The following is a 21,529-nucleotide window of genomic DNA, read 5'->3' on the forward strand; positions in this document are numbered from 1 at the left end:
CACACAGAGATAAAGTATAAAACAAAAACAGAGAAAAGTTAAAAAACAAAAACAATACTACTACTAATACACTGTATGCATGTATATTCTGTAACCATTTCAAAATTTCCACATCATCTCCTGGTACTTTAACCAGAAGTGAAACTCTTGACGTCAAGATTTATTTATTTTGATTTTTTTAAGAGTGTCCTTGCATTCAACTACAGCACACATTCAATGGCAAGAAAAACCAGAGCTCTTGGAAAAAGGCTGCAGAGGCACGCTGTCAGGGTTTCTGGATCTTTGACCTCGTGTTTTGAGTTTTGTGGTTTTCACAATTTATTGTTGGGTTTATTAGGTAGCTTACATTCAAGTGTTATATTATTTAGTCTTTTGGGTATAGCATTTCCAGTGCTTCTGACTTAGGTATTTATGTTTCTTAGCTCCTTGTTTGATGTCTCCTAGTCTCGTTTCTGTGCATCTTCTGACCCTTTTTTTGTGTTAGTCTCGTGTTCTGTTACTTCCTGTCTTACTTTCCTTCATGTCACATGCTTTAAGTTCTTGTATAGTTAGATTCTGCTCACCTGTGCTTCTTTTCCCCAGATGTGTCCTCTGTCACTAATGACCTTTTGTGTGTATTTAAACCCTCAGTTTGCTTCTTTGTCATGGTTTTCAAACATGCTGTATGTCCTAGTGTTTCACACCTTTGATGGCTCAGCTTTATGCTGTATTTGCTGCACTTGTGTCCACATATTTAAAGTAATTATTCGGCTGAGCTGATGTCTTATTTTATTTATTTTTGCTCCCCCCAGATTAGATGTAACACATCTAATACATTTTAAAAATCATCATTGCACATTTTTAGAAATATTTTTGTCCCATGAAAGGTGATGTGACACAACAGCTAAATATCTGCTGTTGGCATCAGTAAACGTCTCACTTTCAGAGATGCATTAACAGGATCTGAGTCATATTTCTAAATAAGATGAACTTTTCTGTTGATTGTTTATTTGTTTTTTATTTCTCCCATATGGAACACACTGCAATTATCACATGGCAAAACAGGCCGAGATTGAATGATCCATAATTTCAAATAATATGTAAATAAATTTAGTAAAATCTGTGATGATATACTGAGTAAATAAGAAAAAAACTGTGACATTAGAAGCAAAAAAATCATCAAAGCATGAACCAAAAACAAAAGAAACAGCGTCTCTTCAAAACTTAACACAATCAACACATGAATATTCAGTAAATTATATTCTATTGCATCTATTTTTATGAAATAAAACATACAAAATGCAAAAATGGTTTCCAGCTAGAATGACAAATCATGGCTGAGTGAAGATTTATTCAGTACATGACCGGGATGCAATCCACACAGCAAGACAAGAAACCCCAAAAACACGACTTACTGGATACACACAAGAGTAAAATATAACTTTCCCAAACGTGGACAGGAGCCCGTGTATCAAAATAGTCTGCAACGTCCAGAAATCTCCAGTCCGACGTACTTAAACAGTCTCTTCAGATTTCAGGAAATATAAACTTTTACTGTGTGCAGAGATATTCAGACAGCATGACACGAGAAACAGAAAGACACAGTGTGTTAGTTAAGTCCTTTACAAACACAGAGGTTACTGCTGCTGTTTAAAACCGATGATCTGTCGGTGGTTTGTCGACAGGTTACTGTACATCAGAAGTCAAAAACCAAACCACACTCACCTGAACATGAATTAAACCCGGGATAAATAAATGCTCAAACTCGAGGTTTCTAAACCGTGTTCCTGTTCGCCTGCCCCACTCCTTCCTTTTGGTTGCATCACTGCTAAGAAAAAAGTATTTTCTGACTTTTCATTCTTTCCTTTTCATTCTCGGGCTCACGTCTAGAGAGAAGACAGATCGAATTATTTTCATTCCCTGCTCCTCTTCTTCTTTTTCTGCATCCTTTCAAATGAAAGTCTGCTGACAATCTGTCGTTTTCTTAACAAAAAGCCAACAAAACCCATAAAAAGACCAAAAAACATCAGTGTCTCAATTCATCTCTCTGTGCTTTCTGGATTCCCTTCAGATCACATAAACGTGTCAGCATGTGACCATATTTGTTTCATTAGTGGCATCGATGGCTGACAGAGCAGTATTTGGGCTCGTCCAGGTAACTTTGGTTTAATCCTGGCTTTTCAGAACCACAGACCTGCTCTGGAGCAGGTCGTGTTCGACATTAGAGATCAAGAGATATCTGGAATGTGGAAAATAGTGTCAGGGAGGTCCTGGGAGGTCCCTCAGACCTCAGTGCGCAGATAATAGGGGGTCTGTTTTACGGGTGTCGCTCCCTGATGAGCACCTGCTGACTGTAAGAGGTCTTACAGCACTTATTCTTCTATGCATCTTAATAATGGTCCTAAAACAGGACAACTCGTTGTACTTGTTGACATCATATCAAATTTGCATTATGCCAACATTTGAATTCAGCTTTCATTCGTATTCTTTATTCTGGTGGTGCCAGAGTGAAGCAGTTAAAAAGATCCCCAGTTCAACTCCAGCCACAGACACAAAACCAGGAAAACCCTCCAAACAAACCCGCTACCTGCTGTGGGGAGCCTTCTGAATACGGGGGAAGCTGTAGGCAGCATTTTCCTTTTATTTTAAAGAATAAAAACTAAAACTGTCTTTCTCACATCTGAACACGAATTCAATAAGAACAGGAAATCCATCAGATCCACTCTGCAGTGAGTGAGTTTGATCAGAGCACAGGGACACCGCGTCTGATGAGAGGAAATTTGGTTGAGGGTGGAGAAACCTGCCGATGGAGCAGCCACTGTTGGTTTTGTTATTTCCTGCTGGGCTCTTTTATTGATCTGTTTTTGTTCATCTGGGATTTTGTCTTGTGAGGGTGGAATAATCAACTTAATCTTTTTTTAGTTTGTTCTGTTATTTAAAGTCTTTTAAACTTAAAACATTTTGGAAGAAAATGCAAATTAAAAATGCAAACTGTAGAACGGAAACATTTCATAGTAGGTAAAAAGCACAAATGTAATCTGAATATTTAAAAAATGACCCGAGTAAGAACCTTTATGTTTAAGGAGCATCTCCTCTGCAGCGTGTCGATGTGAGCTGACTGCAGTGCCTGTTAGGATTATTTGACTTATATCATGAGTTATGAGTCTAATTAGCAGTTTTCAACAATGAACAAGAACTTTGATTCGGCTTATCACATGTTCATTTGAAGTATGAAACATTTATGAGTCTTTTATGTGGATGTAGTGAGATTACAGTCAATTTGTTGTGGATTAATCGACATGTGGAGCTGAAACGAGGCTTTGTGGTCTTTTCCTGGGCGTTGTTGGCAGTATTAAAAACACAGACCACACCCAGAGCTGCAGTTTAGGAGTCTTGTCTGAATTCCTGTTGTATTATAAACTAGATTAATCCTGCTCATTCCTTCTTCATTTCCTCTTCTAGTTTGTCACAGGTGATTAAAAAGTTACACTTTACTTGTTTCTAGTCTCTCTCACCGCTTCTCTTCATGCATCCTTCTGTCGTTCGCTCCTCTACTTCTATATTCTCATAAAACATGACAGCATGCTAGATTTATCCCTCCATCTGCTTTTTTCTCTTCATCCACCGCTCATCAAAAGAAAATTCCCCTTCAGGTCAATTATTACCTGATATCACCGGCTCATGATGTTCAGTGCATTGCAGCGCTTAGTGTAAAACTACAAAGGTTTATCTATCTTTTATCTATCTATTAATTTTTTTTACACCAGACAGTTCTGCCCAATAGATTCTTAAACTTTTAATGCCTAAATTAAAAAATATATATTTCAGTGCCACCTAAAGAAGAACCATGAAGCTGCTTGTGGTTCATTTCCAGCTCAGATCCCAAACCTTTCCTCTGCGCACTTTCACTCTGTTTCAAACCATATACGGTAACTTTGAGACGTGACCAGAGCCTCGAGGTTACTACTGATGCTGATTCTGCAGCTGCTTTCGGACGGACATGGATGAAACTCCAGGAGTTTACAGATTTGAGTTCAATGTAATAATTTAAGAGCTGTGTCAAAAAAAGTGAAATTGATTTCCATGACTTTGCACATATTTCTGGACAGTGCTTCATAATATTTTGTGTAGATTTTTTGTAAATTTCTTTTTTTTTAACATAAATGCTAATTTTACATAACAAGAAGAATAATTTTGGAGATACTGTAGAAAAGGCCTGAATGGAGCTGAAGTAGATGTATTTTCCAATAAGCGATGGACCTGATAGACGTATCTGATCAGTGCGATTCTGTGTCCATCAGATACAGGAAAGGCTTCCCCAAGCATTCAGACAGCCCTCTTTAATCATAGCGCACCCTGCTCCGCTGCACTGCATCCTGGTCAGTTTCCTTCACCTTTAAGTGCAGAAACTGCTCTTTGATTGGCTGTTGAGCAGATGTGTTTATTCTCAAAGAAGCTGCAGCTTTGTAATCCATCACGTCTAATTAAAACCCATTAAACTTATTTTTTTAAACATAATTTCCTGTTTTTAAAATTGACCAGAACAGTCTAACAATCTATCACCTGTCTTTCCCGTTTCCCATAACACTGAAAATAAAAATGAGCCCTGAAATGCAAAGAACATCACCAGCTGCTTTTATAACGCTGAAGGTGGATGTAACTGTGAATTTCAGGCCCTCTCTCTCACAAACTCGTCTTCCTCTCCGCTTTAGTTGCAACACTCCACGTAGTTTGCCGGCAGCATGCCGGACTTGCCGGTTCTCTGCACGGTGCCGTACATCCAGCCCTCGTCGATGGGCTGAGCGTTGATGATGACGTCGCCGTCCCTGAATGAGACCTCATCGTGATCTTGAGCCGCGTAGTCATACAGCGCACGGTAAACACGCTGCAAAAAGACCGAGACACAGATTTCAGGGTTTCAGGGATTTTGTTCTCAGGGAAAAAAAACTTTAAATTTAGACCAAAAAAAACTTTGTTGCAGAAGAGTGTACCATGGTGCCTGAGTGTGGAGGAGAGGTGACAGATCTGACAGATGACATGCTGGTCTGATGCATGTAGCCGTGATACTGCTGCTGCTGCTGCATCTGGACGCCCTGATGGTACGCTCCAGGGAGCACAGGAGCTGGGTGAGAGACACAGAAACACAGAGAGAGAGAGGCGTGAGAGCAAATAAGTTGAAAACTCTGTTCTGCTTCTGCTTTCTTGGAAAACCTCTGTTGCTGTGAAACTCTTTGTGAAATGTTAACAATAAAACCCCCACAGTGACCTTCATGCACAATCCTGCGAGGAGACAGTGAGTTAGTTTTATCTGTGGATCAGAGACGGGAAACATAAGTCGGCCCATGCGTTCACCCTGCTGTGAGGAGGAAACAAAACCGAGGGGGAAAGATACCCGGAGTTTCAGCGCTGCTGCGGTCCCAGAGGTCAGAGGTCAGCGAGCTGACAGACTGAGCCTGGCTGAGGGTGAGCGACTGCTGGGAGTGCTGCCTGCTCAGCCTGCGGTCAGCTCGCTCTAACAGCCGGCCACCACCGGAGGGCAGCGCGGGACAGAAGTAACAACAGAGGAAAAACAAAGAAAACATCTCTAATAAGAACAAACACAGTACGTAACAGCATGAGCATATCAGCTAATTCAAATTATAACTTATGGGTCTGTTAGTTTTCTTTTTTTGCTATTTTTAATTCAGTTTAGTTTCAGTTAGTTTCCAGAGGGGGGGGTTACTTATTTCAGCATACAGTGTCAACACTCTGTCACATATGATTCTAGTAATGAAACGCTACATGCAAAAAAATGTTTCCTTATGTTTGTTTGGACCAAATTTCACCCAAATGATATTTTAATTTGGTTTCATAAGCACACATTATTTTTCCATTTAGCTGCTTTTCAGACATGTTTTTATTTCAGTAAACTGAAATGTTTGGGTGTTAGTTGCATTTCCATCAACTATATTTACTTGGATTTTATCCAATGCATTTTGCACAACATGGCAACGGCAAAGCTTCAGTCAGGATGTTGGCTAACAGGATCAACGTGCTGGTACTAACTATAACCAGACTCTTGCTTAAATGTATTTTTTGTTTAAACTCTGGAAAGCTTGAGTTGAAGGCAGCTGGACTTACTTTTAGGTGCTTCTGTCAGGGACCTGGATCTGGGTGGCTGTGGCTACAATGTAGCTGCCAGTGTGTGAATGTGTGTGTGAATGGGTGGATGACTGCATGTGTAAAGCGCTATACAAATACAGGTCATTTACCATTTTAAATAATTTTGTGTTGCTGAAGATGACTTCAAACTAATTTAATTTAATGTAATGTTTAGGTCTTCAGGCTACTAAAAATTATGGTAAATGGAATGATATAAATATATATACACATATTATATTGAGTACTACAAAGGCTGAATGCGCCATCTTGTGGTTCAGACTGGTATTACACAAGAGCATATTTCCAGTTAATATCTCTAAATCTTGGACTTACAGTGTGACTGTTGACAGTTTTAGTATTTTTATTTTATTTTATTTTAACGTCACAAACAAAGACATCTAAAAAAAAAGGACCTTTATGATAATAAGGATTTTTTTTTAAGTAAAGGCAGAACTTTCAACTCGATCAATGCAAGAGTGTGAACTGAGGATCAAACTTGCACACAGCAGGCTGGAAAATAATTTGTGAACATGTTTATTAGTGTGTAAAAGGGTAATGTGACTTTAAAAATCATTAATAGTAAAACCAGGGTCATGAGGGGTCATGAGAGATGTATGCAAATATGCAAAATATTTTAGTTTGAAAACATTTCTTGAGGATCCAGAGCTACCAGACATCCTGCGGAGGCTTTTGGACTGAATGTTGTCCTCAAGAGGGTCAAAGTCAAAGATGGAGCCTGGGTCTGCCCTCCACACCTTCAGGTCTTCAGACAGGAGGGAACAAGATTTGGACAGAAGCAGTGACAGAAACAATCCAACATTATTAAGTTGATAAATATTCCATGACTTCATTTGAACTGACGTTTCTCTGACTTTGTTCTTGACCGTAACAGATATAAACTCAGAGGGCTGAAAGTGGCTCCACTTTACCATAAAATAATACTTAAACCAGACTCAGCACGTCAACCACCTGGTCCAGACCTAAACCTTGCTCTCATTTCAGGGGTCTTTGGCTTCATGTGGAGGCTTTTATTGTGAAACACTATATGAATAACACATAACAGAAACTACAGGAGACAAAAGTTATTGATGAAGCATCACATTCTTTGTAGGTCCAAAGTTCACAGTTAGAGCTAAGAAGAATAAAGAATTCAACAACTAAACAACATCAGATGATTGTGTCATGTGACTCTGCTGGCCAATCCCTTTCTTGGTGCAATACCACACAGCAGCCAGCAGACACACAAACCGCTGAATCCTTAACACACTCAGGCTCTTTCACTAACCTACGATGATGCCTCCTGGTCGTCTGTCCATCTCTGTCACCTGGTGGTGCATGCCTTTGTTGTAGCCCGCCTCTCCCATCATCTGATTGGCTCTCTGGTAGCGCTCCATGCTGGGATCGTCCAACCCCGGCGTGAAGCCTCGACCGCGCGCCCGCTCAAAGTCCTCGTGGTACTTTGCCTGTGAAGAGCAGAGGAGTCAGTATCAGTGACTGAGACACAGTTTAAACACAGTGTAGTGTTAGACAGCACAACACACACACACACACACACACACACACACACACACACACACACAGGTCAGGATGCATGTAGTCAGTGAGCAAATAAAAAAAACACACACAGGGAGTGTTTTTAAATCTTTATTTGTTGACACACACCACACACAAATAAACAAACAAACACACACACACACACACACACACACACACACACACACACACACACACACACACACACACACAGCTCTGTCCTCCGTGCTGTCAGCTTGTTGGTGTTTGTTAGTATCCGTGCTGCGGTCCCACGCTTGGTGCCACGTCACTCATCACTTGTGTTAGCTCCTCCCACTGCACAGGTGGGAACCACAGCAACCAGGCTGCTACCATGGAGACCGAGTCCTGTGTCTTCCTGACACGTCTGTACTCAGGTGTGTCCAGCTCATTGCAGCTCCGCCCCCTCACCTCCTGCAGCCCGCGCTGGTACTTCACCTATTTAACACACACACACACACACATTACAGATACAGATAATACTGTATTACTTACTTGTGTCTGAGTTTGTTGCAGATTTATGTTTCAGAACCTTCAGAGTAAAATTCCTCTCTACTTCACTCCCTGCACACTTTGGCCCGGTCATCACTTCTGCTCTTCTTTCATTCATCAGCTGTCCTCTGATTGAAGTGCGTCCTATCAAAAACCTCTGACCTCAGCGAGCAGTTGAGGAGACAATTTGAGTGTGGAGGTGGTAAATAAAACGTTTGTGTGATTCAGATCGATCACTAACACGCCGTCTGCCTCCTTCCCACTACAACCAGGACGCTTCAGATAATCTACACTTTGGAGGAACTGACTGAGGGTTTGTTTTGGTTTGTGCGTGCGTGTGTGTGTGTGTGTGTGTGTGTGTGCGTGCGTGCGTGCGCGTGTGTCTTGCCGAGCTGATGTTCTCCTGGTTTTGCTTGGCTCTCTCCAGCTCTGGAGTCACTCCAACGCTGGTGGCCTTCACTGCACTCTGCTTGTATTTGACCTGGTGGCAAAATCAGAAATGTCAGGTCAGGTGTCATCAGGTTAGCCAGATCAGGTGGTGCTAAACTATTACTGTTATTAGCTGCTTATTTAACTCAAGCAGTGGACAAGCTGTCAGTCAGCCAGCACTGACTCCAACATGTAGTTAGTGTGTTTGAGACACTCTCTGAATGTATGATTGTTCTGTCCTATTAGCTGACTCGCTCACACTCTGACTTCCTGCCCCAGAGCCACACTCGGTCCTCACACTCCTCATCCCCACATCATGATCGTGCAAACGAACCTCACGACTCGCTGACTGCTGCCCTGCTCACTTTGTGAGGCCGCTGTCTGCGTACTCACTGAGCTGATGTTCTCCTGGTTACGTCGGACTCGCTCCATCTCAGGTGTGTCCATGACTGCGGTGCCACAACCCACCTCCTCCCTGTACCGGACCTGAACAGAGCTGGAGGTGAGTCATCTGCTGCTATAAAGGCTGCTTGTTGGTGGCGGTTACTTAAACTCCACTCCCACTCAAAAACACACTTTACCTCAGTGTTCTGAAGATTGATTCTCTGAGCTTAACATTCACTCATATAAAAAAACCGAACTGTTTTTCTGAAGCAAGTAAACAAGTTTGTTGATTCCAACTGTAAACGTACGTCACTGATCTTCTTGGCGTTCTCTCTGGCGAGGACGATCTCTGGCGTCTCTGTGACCGATGACGTCAGGTTTCTCATCATCTTTGAGTCCCAGCAGTATCGCAGCTAAAAGGAAAGAAAACGCTGCTGTAACACTTTAGAGTTATGTCGTATAACCTTTTAGACATATCACCGCCTGTGACTGCTGACTACAATGACCCTGCAAAACTTTGCTAATAAACTTCATCCCAGTCCTGAAAACGAAGAATTGTTTTATCTCTGAAATAGCAGCAATACAATCAATGTAGACTGAAAATGCAATGTCTGTTCCTACGTTTGCACACTTTGTTCTTGGTGTTTGTGGCAGTAGTGTAAGATTTTTATAGAAAAATACCGAAGAAGAGACTTTACTGTGTACGTGCCCAAAGCCTGCAGTCTGGGATCTAAACATTTGTGCTTATGACTCATGAATTTCATTTTTAGAGAATAACATGTGCTCACCAAGTCATCATTACTAAAATGAGAAGAAAACGTTACTATGAACAACAATAAAAATAATAAAAAAGTAGATTAAAAATGACAACAATCTTGTGCATTTACTACACTGTTTCATTGTCCTGAAGTTACATGAAAATCACAGGAACTAAAACTTCAAAGCTTTAAACTGATCATAATTAACAGGAATACAGTGAACAGATGGTGGGGACACCGAGCACTCACAGAGCTGATGTGTCTCTGGTTGGCTTTGACCCTCTCCATCTCGGGGGTCTCAGAAACCAGACTGTAGCGTCCCTTCAGTCGCTCCGCCTCGTCTTTATACTTCTTCTACAGAGAGGGGGGCGGGGGAGGTGGGGGGGTTAGATTGGAGGGATGAACTTGTCGTTTCACTTAAAGCATCTTGTTTTGACACACAGACCTGGCTGTAGACGTCTTTGAGGTAGGAGGCGTGCAGCAGCTCAGGAGTGTCTGTAACCGACCCGTATGAGTGTTCTCTGAGCTGCTCCGTCTGCTTGTACGACTTCTGCATCAGGCAGACAGAAACCATCAGCTCAATGTTCGCAGGCTGCATGTTTTATAAGAATAAGATGTCCGAGAAAGAACTTCCATTTACTTTAATCCAGTGACACGAACCTGGCTCTGGATCTGTGAGGCTCTCTTGGCTCTTTGCATCTCCAGCACATCAGCACTCAGCTCCATGCCTTTCCCCACAATCTCCCTCTCCAGATCTTTGCGGTACTCCTTCTGTGAACACCACAGTTGGAACTCCAGTTCAGATCAGGCCACTTACACCTTTCAGAAATCTGTGTGTGTGTTTAGTTTACCTGGTTCAGTATCTGATTGGCTTTTCTGACCCTCAGCAGCTCAGGTGTCTCTTCAAGACCAACACCAGATAAGCCCCGCCCCTTCACCTCCTGCTCCAGGTCCCTCTTGTACTCTTTCTGCAAGGAAAGAGCGAAAAAAAAGCAAAAACAGGGAAACTAAAAATGAAAACCTAAATGATTTTTTTAAAAGTAATGCTTGATTGATTAAAGCCAAATGTTTGTTCTTTTTCTTTGTGAAGTGCTTCATTTCACATAAATAGATTAAAAATGTGTTGATTTCTTTGCTTCTCTCCTTAGAATCTGCCAAATATTGTTTAAATAAGCAAAATAGTCGATACATTTAGCTCCTCCTCTTATTAAAACTCTTTAAAACAAATATATGTGGATACTGTTCACTGATTTTGTCTTTCAATCGTTCAGATAATAAAAGACATGAAAAGGAAAAACCAGAAAAAGGAACAATCACCAAAATCCACAATGCAAGTGCTTCACAAGCCAAAAGATGTTGGAAATCAGTGGATTATCTGCTCTTCCAGGTTTGAGCACAGCTTGATCAAACCTCTAACGCGGCTTTAAATAGTTCATCCCTCTGAGGCTACGTCACCTCGCTCAGCAGGCTGCTAGCATGGCGCGCTGTCAGGTATCCAGGCGTCTGGTCGACGTCCACCAAGGCTTTGCCCTTCATCTGCTCCTCATAGTCCTTCCGATATTCCTTCTGTAAGAGACACACAGCACAGTGAGAGAACAACGACACACAGATAGATGTGATCAGCATTAATATTTGTAGCTTTTTAAGGCGCAGGTGCACGATAACCCTCATACTTGTACAACCAATAATTGTAAACCCCCACAAAAGTACGATCGCTTCATCGTGCCGGAGCTTCACTGGTGTTTCCTTCAGCGGCTGATTTGGAGTCTAACTGGTCAAACTGTGGGGCACAGATCCACAGCAGGTGGCACACACTGATCTCAGCTTCTCTAAAATACAACAGATTTGTTTTTATGTTGTTAACGATTGACAGAAAAAGAAGTGACACCACTCTGCAGCATCGTTCATGATGCGAGCAGAGCATTAATAACCTGTGGCTGTGCTGTGAACACTCTCTGTACGACACTCATACACTTTAAACTCTGTTTTAAACAATATGATAGCTTTCCTTGATTTAAGCTCCTTCTGGAGTCGTATTATTATATGACTTATGATTTATTTTAGGTTTAGATTTTCTCAGCTGTGTTCAAAGTTCTATAATAGGCAGTGAAGATATATGCTCGCTGTGTTCTGTGCAAATAAAAACACTTTAATTTCTCCAAACTCATTCACTCCAATCTGCAGGCCAAAATATTGTTTGGATTATTTGCGACATGTCACGTAAAAAGTTTAAAAGTTACAACCAAAGACGCACAACACGCCAAACCTGAAGTCTTCATCTGCTGGATCCAAAGCTCAGAGTGAAACTTCTGACTGGAGTGTAAAGCTAAAGAAACACATAAAGTCTGTTTCTGTCAGAGCTGCAGAGACGTTTCACCTCGCTTTGCATCTTCTGTGCTTCCTTGGACACCTTGTAGGTCTGAGTGTCTCCAAACTCCATCAGGGAGCGACCTTTGTTCTTCTCATACTCCTCTCTGTACTTGACCTGAAGACAACAAAGCACACAAACCCATCAGACGCACTTACACAATGTAAAGTTTATAAATGATCAGACAATGAAAGCCTTTGCTTGTGTGTGTGTGCGTGTGCGTGTGTATGTGTGTGTGTGTGTATATGTGTATGTGTGTGTGTGCATGTGTATGTGTGTGTGTGTGTGTGTGTGTGTGTGGTTGTGTGTGTGTGTGTGTGTGTGTGTGTGTACCTGGCTGTGCAGCACTGCGTTCTCCTTGTGGTGGAGCTGTTCAGCCGTGTGCAGAGCTGTGTGGTAATGAGCCTTCGTCTGCTCGTACTTCTTCTTATACTCTACCTGATCACATATACACAAACACACACTATTATACAAGATGACTATTTATATAAGCACAGGCTTATTCAACAAGCAGAAGGCTGGCTGAATAAGCCCGAGTCCAGTCCAACAACGTCCTCACTCAACGAACTAAAATAAAATAAATAAAGACACACGAGCACAATGCAGGACTGTTATTGTAATTGTGTGTCGGTAGCAGATGTTAAACTCTTTATTAACTCCTGCAACATCCGCATGGGCTTTGCAGAGACTTTTATTTTGAAGGCTGCATCGTAGCACTTTAATAAAAATAATAATCTTTGTTATTATTCTATGAAACATAGCTAGTTCTTCTCTGACAGTCTAACATATTGAATTATTGTCTAACAGCATGTGGCTTACATTGCTCTGAAGCTTGGTGGCGTGAAGGGCGTGCTCCAGCTGCAGGAGGTTCGGGAGGTCGGAAGAACCGTCTGGTTTCTGGTTCTGGTTGGTTTTATATTTCACCTGGAAGACAGGAAAAATGCATATCAGCACTCAAGGTTTTCCAGGGATTTTAAAATGATTTCAGGGCACATGTGATTTCTTAAAGGAATGGCAAGGTTGGCAATCACAAAACAAAGAGATTTATTTGTTCCCGTTCACTCTGGTTTTACTCACTTATCTGTGCAGCTTTAAGTGATGCTCTGCCAGAGGGGGCAGAAGTACAGACATTCTGTACTTAAGAAGTGCAGAAAAACACTCTAGTAAAAGTTGAAGTACAGATGCAACGTCTTTACTCAAGTACAACTGACAAAGTGCTCTGAAATGTCAAATACAAATCTCAAAGAAAGTAAGAAGTAGCTCTTTTGAGGGTATTTCTACCATCCTCGTGCTATAGAAATGTTTAAATCTAAGGTCTGGCTAAACATGGACGAGGTTCTTTCTGGAGAAGCAGATTAATCATCCGGAGGTCCACCATCACAGTGACTCTGCAGACCACAGTAAAGAAGCACGACGTGAAAGCCCAGGCCTCGTTTACAGCTGGTTAGCTGTAGCTCAACTATCAAAATAAGAGTAAGGGGACTGTTATTAGTCATAAATCTGCAGAAGGTGGGATAAAAAACGTTCCCAAAGATGTTTTATTGTGTAAAGGTCTCAATCCACACCTCGTTTTTTTTCTTTGAGGAGCCAGACTTTCTTGTAATGAGCTCTCCAAACGTTCAAAACAGGTTTTTTTCACTCATTTTCTTTTTCACTCAGTCTTTGTATCTGACCATTTTCAGATTATTTTTTTTTAAACACTGACCTTTGAAACTCCACATTATTGAAGTAGCGAGGGACCAAAATTCAGAAATATCCAAAGAAGACAGAAAGGTGCCTCAGGCTGTGCTGAACAAGGTGGCCGAGGTGGTTTGTTAGGTGAGTACGAACTCTGGTTCCACCTTATATACCATGTTTCCATGTTTGCATATGTTTAACCCTCTCAAGGCAGGCGTTGTTGATTTGCAGCAGTTAAAAACTAACAACCTGATTACCCCACACACATATTTTCTGAGTTTTTTTTCTCAGAAGCACCACTGCAGGACTTGGTTGTGCATTAGCACCAAAAAGTTTCATTTGAGCCTGAGAGGGTTAAAAAAAATCACTGTGCCATTTTGCTCGAGAACTACTGGGGCCTTTGGTATCCAAAACGTATCCAGCATCACAGTGATTCAGAGTGACGTGTGGTGATTATGTTTCCTGGTTAAAGGTTAAAGATGAGCAGACATTTTACAGACATTAATGTCCATCAGGGTCAGTCATTGTAAAGCTCTCTTCTTTCTCTGCCAAGTAAAGATGTTCTGGCTTCAGTTCATCATCATGCTGTTCAAACAGCAAACCCAATCACAGGGTCAGAACATCACACGAGCCACATTTTCTACCGTCTGCAGAAACAGCAAAGTGTGAGAAGTATTAAAAAAACAGAAATTTCCCTTTGAGTTCCACATATAACACTTTACTTTGATGTTTTCTTCAGTTGTGTTGCCAAAATTGGTTCCGGTTTCAGCCCCCTTTTCAACAAGCTCTTCTACTAAAAACCTGCATTCAGAGATCCGCCTATGTATCATGATGCTGAGTCTCAAAGAGAGGCTTTTCTAAAAATGCAGCACTGTGTGAACGTGCAGCACTCCTGAACACCGGGCAGCGTTCAACACAACAAGCTGTTATGTAATGCGGTGAAGTGGGGAGGCTCTTTTCTGCAGCTGTGTGGGCAGTGAGTGGACGAAAACGGCTGCCTCTGTGTGTGTCTATTTGTGCTTGTATGGTGCTTCTTTTCACTGTTCAGCTCTTATTTTCTCTTTTTGTTTGTTTGGAGTGAAATTTATGGTGACTTTGTAAAGACATCTGAACTCCAGGGGGCTGCCCGAGGTTCAGATGTAGTTTTAGGTTTCATGTTAGAGCTGGGCTCATATTTGGCTTAGATTTGTTTAATATTTAATAGTGATGATGGTGTTCAGAGCGAGAGAAAGAGGAATGCTTATATCAATAAATGTCCTCACAACTGCAGATAGACCAGCATGTGTGTGTAACCTCTTCAACTTCTCCAGCTTTCATCCCACAATCCCTCTCCATTTGCCTTAGAAAGGTTGCCATGGTTACGCCCACACAACAGACTGAATTTTTCGTGAGTGTGTGTGAAAGAGAACGACACATACACAGCTTTTTCCCTCTTCGACTTGATTATCTCAGTGACTAAAAGAAAAAAAATGTCTCCAGGTGATCTACGGGAAAAAATCGGATTATTCTGTAAAATATAAAAAACGAATGAGTCATCCATCCATCTTCATCTGCTTTATCCGAGGCCGGGTCGCGGGGGCAGCAGCCTAAGCAGAGAGGCCCAGACCTCCCTCTCCCCAGCCACCTCCTCCAGCTTATCCGGGGGAACACCAAGGCGTTCCCAGGCCAGCCGAGAGATATAATCTCTCCAGCGTGTCCTGGGTCTGCCCCGGGGCCTCCTCCTGGTGGGACATGCCTGGAACACCTCACCCAGGAGGCGCCCAGGGGGCATCCTTGTCAGATGCCCGAACCACCTCAGCTGGCTCCTTTCGATGTGGAGCAGCAGCTGCTCTACTCTGAGCCCCTCCTGGATGGCCGAACTTCTCACCCTATCTCTAAGGGAGAGGCCAGCCACCCTTCGGAGGAAGCTCATTTCTGCCGCTTGTATCCGCGATCTTGTTCTTTCGGTCACTACCCACAGCTCGTGGCCATAGGTGAGGGTAGGGACGTAGATCGACCAGTAAATTGAGAGCTTCGCTTTTACACTCAGCTCCCTCTTCACCACGACGGACCGGTGCAGCGTCTGCATTACTGCAGCTGCAGCCCCAATCCGTCTGTCGATCTCCGGCTCCCTTCTCCTATAACTCGCGAACAAGACCCCGAGATACTTGAACTCCTCCACTTGGGGCAGGAACTCGTCCCCGACCCGGAGTGGGCACTCCACCCTTCTCCGGCTGAGAACCATGGCCTCAGATTTGGAGGTGCTGATCCTCATTCCCGCTGCTTCACACTCGGCTGCGAACCGTTCCAGTGCGAGCTGGAGGCCCCCACCCGATGAAGCCAACAGAACCACATCATCCGCAAAAATCAGAGATGAGATTCACAAAAACTCAAATACTCAGTAACTAAAAAAGTAACTAAAATGATTACATTAAAGCATAATGCTTTAATGTAATCCATAAAACTATCTGGTTCTTTTTTTATTCCCCTTTTCAAACAGAGTGGGACGACTTCAGACTGAAGGGGAAACCATACTGTTGCTTCACCAGCTGAACAACCACATCTGAACAACACCCAACTTTAATATAATGAAGCCCACAGAAGTCAAAGAGTAAAATATTGTTCCCACTCTGCACTGCTTTCCCGTTAGGCATAAAATAAAAACAAGGAATTGTAAAGAAAACTATGGACACACTAAACTACACAGCAGACACATGCAGGCATTTTAACAGCTTTCCTTTGTGGTGCACTTTCATACTCACCCAGTTAGACTATGCTGACCTACATTCAGAAAAAAACCTGATGAACGATCATCACATGCTTTATTTGAACTTCAACCTGTGTGTGACTGATCATGTGACCACGGTTCACTCACCTGACTGGCCAGAGCAGCAGCAGCCTGCGTTTGTTTGAAGGAAACACAGTCCAGCGGGTTGTATTGAGGTTTCTGCCCCTTTAACTGTCTGTCAAAGCTCTCCTTATACTTCACCTGCAGGACAGCGATAAACAGAGACATCAGCTGTTAAATGTGAGTGTATCTTTTTCAAGTCTTTTAACCACACATTATAGTGCTCACTTGCAAAGCGGCTACTAGTGCATGCTGGGAAGGCTATGTGTTACCTGGCTGGCCAGTTTTGAGACCTCTTTGGCGTGCTGGATGTCGGTTCTGGCCAGAAGAGACTCGTCACTGTAGACGGGCTGCTTAGTATTACTCTTATAGGTCACCTGTAGATGTCACAAACACACAAGAAAGACTAAATAAAACAAATACAAAAAGATTAAAACGGCTGTGAAAAGACATTTTAGTTAAACGTAGTTATTTTACTTTCAGTTTTTAGGTAATTTGATAAATCTGTGAACTTTACAAGCATCAGGAGGCGCCGGAGCAGATATTTATTGAGACTGAGACGTCTGAGTGGGAGTAAAGAGATTTAACTGTAATATCTGTTCCAAAATCCTTACATTTTGCCCTTGGCAGCATCACCCACATAATATATATTAACAGCATCTAATACTAACAAAACCAGGTAAAAAATAAGTAAACCCAACTGAAAACAATCAGAGACAAAGCCCCTCAATACAAACTAAAAACTGCTGCAGTGTATTAGGGCCACACAATGAATAAATGAATAAATAAATAAATAAATAACATATTATTGATAATTTGAGAATAAAGTCAAAATTCTATTTTGTTAAAAAAGCTGAAATGTTGACATTATCGTACAACGTCTGCTGTATTCTCCACAAACCCTCTTGTTAGTGAACCTGGTGCATCGTTGTCTGTGTACATTTGTTAGCACTGAATTAGCTGTTAGTAGTTCCTGTTTGTAAAGTACAAAGAACGCTAAGTGGATGTTATTACAGCCGAACACATACTTTCTACTTTTAAGTCTTTATCTAAATTGGATCCCTGAAACTAAGTCCAAACCTCAAAGAGACCCCTGAAGGTCTGTCCCAAAGAGAGGACCGGGTCAAAATGTCCCCACTTTCCAAAACAAGTCCTCACAAAGACAGAAATACAAACACACACACGTCACACGTTCCCATAAAGCTACAAAACACTCGCACATAATGACAGTTCAGTGTTAAGAGCAGAACATTTTCTATAATTAATCAGCATTTCCACTCAGAGAGAAGCAGCTGAACAGGAACGTTGTCATGGAAATGAGTGTTGGATGGAACGTGGTTACATGTTCACACACACACACACACACACACACACACACACACACACACACACACACACACACACACACACACGCTTACATCGCTGGCCAGTTTAGCAGCGTTGGTGGCGTTCACGATGTCAGGTCTGTCTGGGATGGTGTTGTAGTGATGAAGCTCCTCTTTACCTTTCCTGTAGCTGACCTGAGACCAGCAGAGGAGGTTAAGGAGAAAAGGAGGAGTTACTCTAATAAAACCAACATAAACAAAAGGGCAGTGAAGTTCAAAATTAAAAACAGAAATAAAACGCAGGTGTTAAACACACTGGTCATAAAAACAGAAAAAAACAGCTGAATTCACTGAAAGCTGCTGTCGGGAAACAGAAGGTCTACACTATGAGTAAAGCCACCGTGCATGATGATCACATGCACAGCTCCACGGTGTTCACTTTTATCACAAAAATCATATAATTAAGTCCTTTCCCAGTCGCTCCTGTGTTCCCTTGTGTGTCTCAGATCTCAGTGGGGCTTTTTCCACTTGCACTTTGATGATAACTATCTTTGTTTGTCTCTGGTAGCTTTGATTCTTTTTCCTCCACCTTTTATTCCAGTTTATTATTAGCTCTGACATAATCGTGGACTATAAATGGAAACAGAAAGCTTCTGGTACCACAAATCATGTCTCTTGCCAACATATTTATTCATGCAATCTATTTTACACATTAAACAGGTGAATATAATAATATTTTACAGTATTAACCTTTAAAGGACACTGTTGTAGAAAGACTAAAATAACAGCTAATGGTCTAATATCATAGACTGTGCATAGACTGCATTCTTTCTAATGGCCAGCAGGTGGCGCCTCCCCTGGTTGCGAAAATACTTCCAGTATCTAGAAGTTTGTTAGAGGTTTGTTGTTTCCTTGATGTACCTTACAGAACGTTTTCCTGATGACTTCTTGGGATTTCATACACTTGCTCTGGAAAAGCACAAATATTCGCCTCTAAAACTGACGGCAGCATCGTTTTAGAATTCAGAATAAAAAGATTTCATTCCGTTTTCTCCAAGCGTTGTCCTTCCTTGCTATAATAAGCTGATTGTCGGTGGTGTTTGGAGAATCTCAGCTGAGGTTTTTTGCGATGCAGCGTGAAGCCGAGTAAATTTTTGATCGACTTGTGCAAACGCTGACTCGCCTCTTTTCCCATCACCTGCTGTGAGTTTGTCTTGTTGTATTTGTATGTAATGATGCTGCACCATTGCTCAATAAAACACAATGTCCATTTTTAATTACAGTTCTCCTCGGAGTTGATAGAAGGATGAACCAGGTCACACATTCACTGGTTAACAACTCATTAATCAAACGTTGTGCTCTCAGTCGTCAGATCCAGTTTCAACACACAAATATGGTGATGGTGAAGCCACGAGTAAAATCAGTCAGCTCAGAGCTTCAGTATCAGACTTGCCTAACCAATCACAGACAGCGCAATGTTATGCAGCAGAGTACAGTAAAACATGTGAACAGTGGTTTGGCAGATGCACTGCAAAATAACAGCTACTTGTTGTGTTTTACTGTAATTTAATAGAGAAACTGTTAAGTTTGCTGATGAGCTGCTGTCGGCACAGTTATACGAACAAACGTTACATAACAGCTGTTGTATCACTGATTCAGACGGACAGGTAAATATTTACTTCACTCTGCTTCTTGTTGACCTCCATGGCGTGCTCCACCTCAGGAAGCGTCTTCATGTTGGTGTAGCTGGACTTCCCCTTCTCCCGATTATATTTCTCCTTGTAGAGCTTCTACAGAGAGACAGAAGAGCGTCAAAAAGGACTGAGGAAGAAAAAAATGATTAAATAAGTGAAGAAAAGGAGATGTGGAGGATTTGAAAAGAGAGACGCAGAGAAACAGAAGCCTGATAAATTTAGGGAGGAAAACATCAGATGACTAATTCATCCTGGTGCTGGATTGCGTCTGAAAGCGCACTCGTTCATTTGTCTAAAAATAAGACGAGCCCACTTCCAACTGTGAAAATGAGGAATTCACAGCGTGATGCACAAATGAATACAAAAACTGAGTGAAGTTAAAAGGCCTGCAGAATAAACCGGCCGCCTTCTGTTTGGATTTTGCTTTAATCGTGTTTCAAAAACCAACTGATTGCTAATGTGTCATTTCTTTATAAAGAAATAAGAGTCCTACATTTAAAAAAATGCTTAAGGTCTATGAATCTGTGAAGAAAATAATAATTACTGTAATAATAATAATTACTGCAGACTGTCAAACATTAGATATGTTGCATATAAACATAAAACAGCTGCATATCTGTAAACTTGTAATATAATATCAGGAGTACAAGGACAAACTAATGAGTGATGTATGAGTTTTAACTAGTTCGGATAAAACTGTTATTTAATTGCTTGTAAGGTCTCCTTGAGTGTCTTTACTGGTGCCTGAAAATAAAATGTTGTTGTTGTTAAATGAGGTGAATTTTTTTAGCTTCTTCTTTTCATTTTATTTTTATTGCGGCACATGTGGCGCAGCGTGAAGAACAGACAGACTGAAGAAACTGATCTGACTCTGTTATTGGCCGCAAACTGGACCCTTTGAGTAGGAAGGTTAATAAACTGGTTTTATAGGAAAGAGCTGATACTGGAACCAGCATACTGGACGGTATTGTCCTGGTTTGTTCCTTCAGGGTTTTACAGACACTGGGATTGTCTGGGCTGCTGATGTAAAGGCGGTCTACGTTTCGCGCTCCAGTTAGCGTTGCATTGCTCGGTCAGCAGACATGAAACCAGAGGAGGATCAGGCCCGTGTCCCAGATTACCCAAAGCTTTGATTTTCTGCCCTCGGGGCTGATTGACACCAAACAATTCCCCTCATGTGTAACATCCGTACAATAAACAGAGAATTTCATGTTCTGCACCAGAGCTTCAGACAGTTTGAGCAGAATCAGGTCACATGTGGCACATAGCTGAAAACTGTCCAGTTCACACACGCTGACATGCTGGGAAAAGACAAACAAACAGACAGGGCAGAGCGTCCAGGAGGTGGAACACATGACGCCCACTCTGTAGTAGTAAATGCACCGGACCGTCACCTGCTCCACTCACACTGACACCACGCCAACGATGTGTCACGCCTGTAAAAAACATCCCTCATGGTTACCAGAAATGAAAAAGACCACAGAGTGGATTTAACTCTTCTAGACAATCAAAAATTCACTTTTGAGCTAAAGTGAACATATTTTCCTCCCCTGACTATTTCCATACGGCTATTTCAAGTGCAAGATGCAGCAACAGTTTGCATAACAATTTAAAGTCTTTGCTCAGCTTAATGTAGAAAATAGCAAAAGCAGGTCTCTGTACAATCATGAGCAATTACAAGTTTCCTGCTACCCTGCTGGTGGAGCTGTCTGTGAGCATGTGCAAATCAGTTGGAGCAAACAGGCTGTAAACACAGCCGGGACAAAGACAGGAGAGCAGGCTGCGTCATGCATTTTGTGCCAAATGTCTTTAGACAGCTACATCAGAGCTCTCACTAAGACCATGATTGTGCATCACATCAGTCACATCCTGAAGAGAATTTGAGTTTTGCACAGCTTTCAGTG

At 41.9% G+C, this 21,529-nt stretch overlaps 1 protein-coding gene and 1 long non-coding RNA gene across 11 annotated transcripts in view; one reads left to right on the forward strand and one right to left on the reverse strand.

Annotated features, from left to right (window-relative positions):
• Positions 1–2,218: 2,218 nt before the first annotated feature.
• On the forward strand, positions 2,219–14,897 carry LOC120746900. Its single transcript, XR_005698968.1, has 3 exons — positions 2,219–2,339; positions 7,078–7,080; positions 14,883–14,897. It is a non-coding gene; the product is annotated as an uncharacterized LOC120746900 (long non-coding RNA).
• Positions 2,476–21,529, reverse strand: part of LOC120746893 (LIM zinc-binding domain-containing Nebulette-like) — a 171,141-nt gene continuing 152,087 nt past the window's right edge. For 8 of the 10 annotated variants that reach the window (XM_040052411.1, XM_040052407.1, XM_040052409.1 and 5 more), the window contains 21 exons: positions 19,611–19,721; positions 18,025–18,126; positions 16,879–16,983; positions 16,634–16,747; positions 12,922–13,026; positions 12,436–12,540; positions 12,112–12,219; positions 11,190–11,300; positions 10,586–10,702; positions 10,395–10,505; positions 10,180–10,284; positions 9,984–10,088; positions 9,285–9,389; positions 8,986–9,078; positions 8,552–8,644; positions 8,005–8,109; positions 7,406–7,583; positions 6,791–6,883; positions 5,372–5,491; positions 4,971–5,101; positions 2,476–4,864 (listed from right to left, as the gene is read on the reverse strand). In XM_040052411.1, the coding sequence (XP_039908345.1) occupies positions 4,688–4,864; positions 4,971–5,101; positions 5,372–5,491; positions 6,791–6,883; positions 7,406–7,583; positions 8,005–8,109; positions 8,552–8,644; positions 8,986–9,078; positions 9,285–9,389; positions 9,984–10,088; positions 10,180–10,284; positions 10,395–10,505; positions 10,586–10,702; positions 11,190–11,300; positions 12,112–12,219; positions 12,436–12,540; positions 12,922–13,026; positions 16,634–16,747; positions 16,879–16,983; positions 18,025–18,126; positions 19,611–19,721 (2,394 nt within the window). In that variant the 3' untranslated portion in view covers positions 2,476–4,687. The remainder of the gene's footprint in view (positions 4,865–4,970; positions 5,102–5,371; positions 5,492–6,790; positions 6,884–7,405; positions 7,584–8,004; positions 8,110–8,551; positions 8,645–8,985; positions 9,079–9,284; positions 9,390–9,983; positions 10,089–10,179; positions 10,285–10,394; positions 10,506–10,585; positions 10,703–11,189; positions 11,301–12,111; positions 12,220–12,435; positions 12,541–12,921; positions 13,027–16,633; positions 16,748–16,878; positions 16,984–18,024; positions 18,127–19,610; positions 19,722–21,529) is intronic. The other 2 variants (XM_040052423.1, XM_040052424.1) reach the window with 2 other exon arrangements.

The sequence above is a fragment of the Simochromis diagramma genome, unplaced genomic scaffold (genome assembly GCF_900408965.1).
Source record: "Simochromis diagramma unplaced genomic scaffold, fSimDia1.1 OVJJ01000606.1, whole genome shotgun sequence".
NCBI lineage: Eukaryota > Metazoa > Chordata > Actinopteri > Cichliformes > Cichlidae > Simochromis > Simochromis diagramma.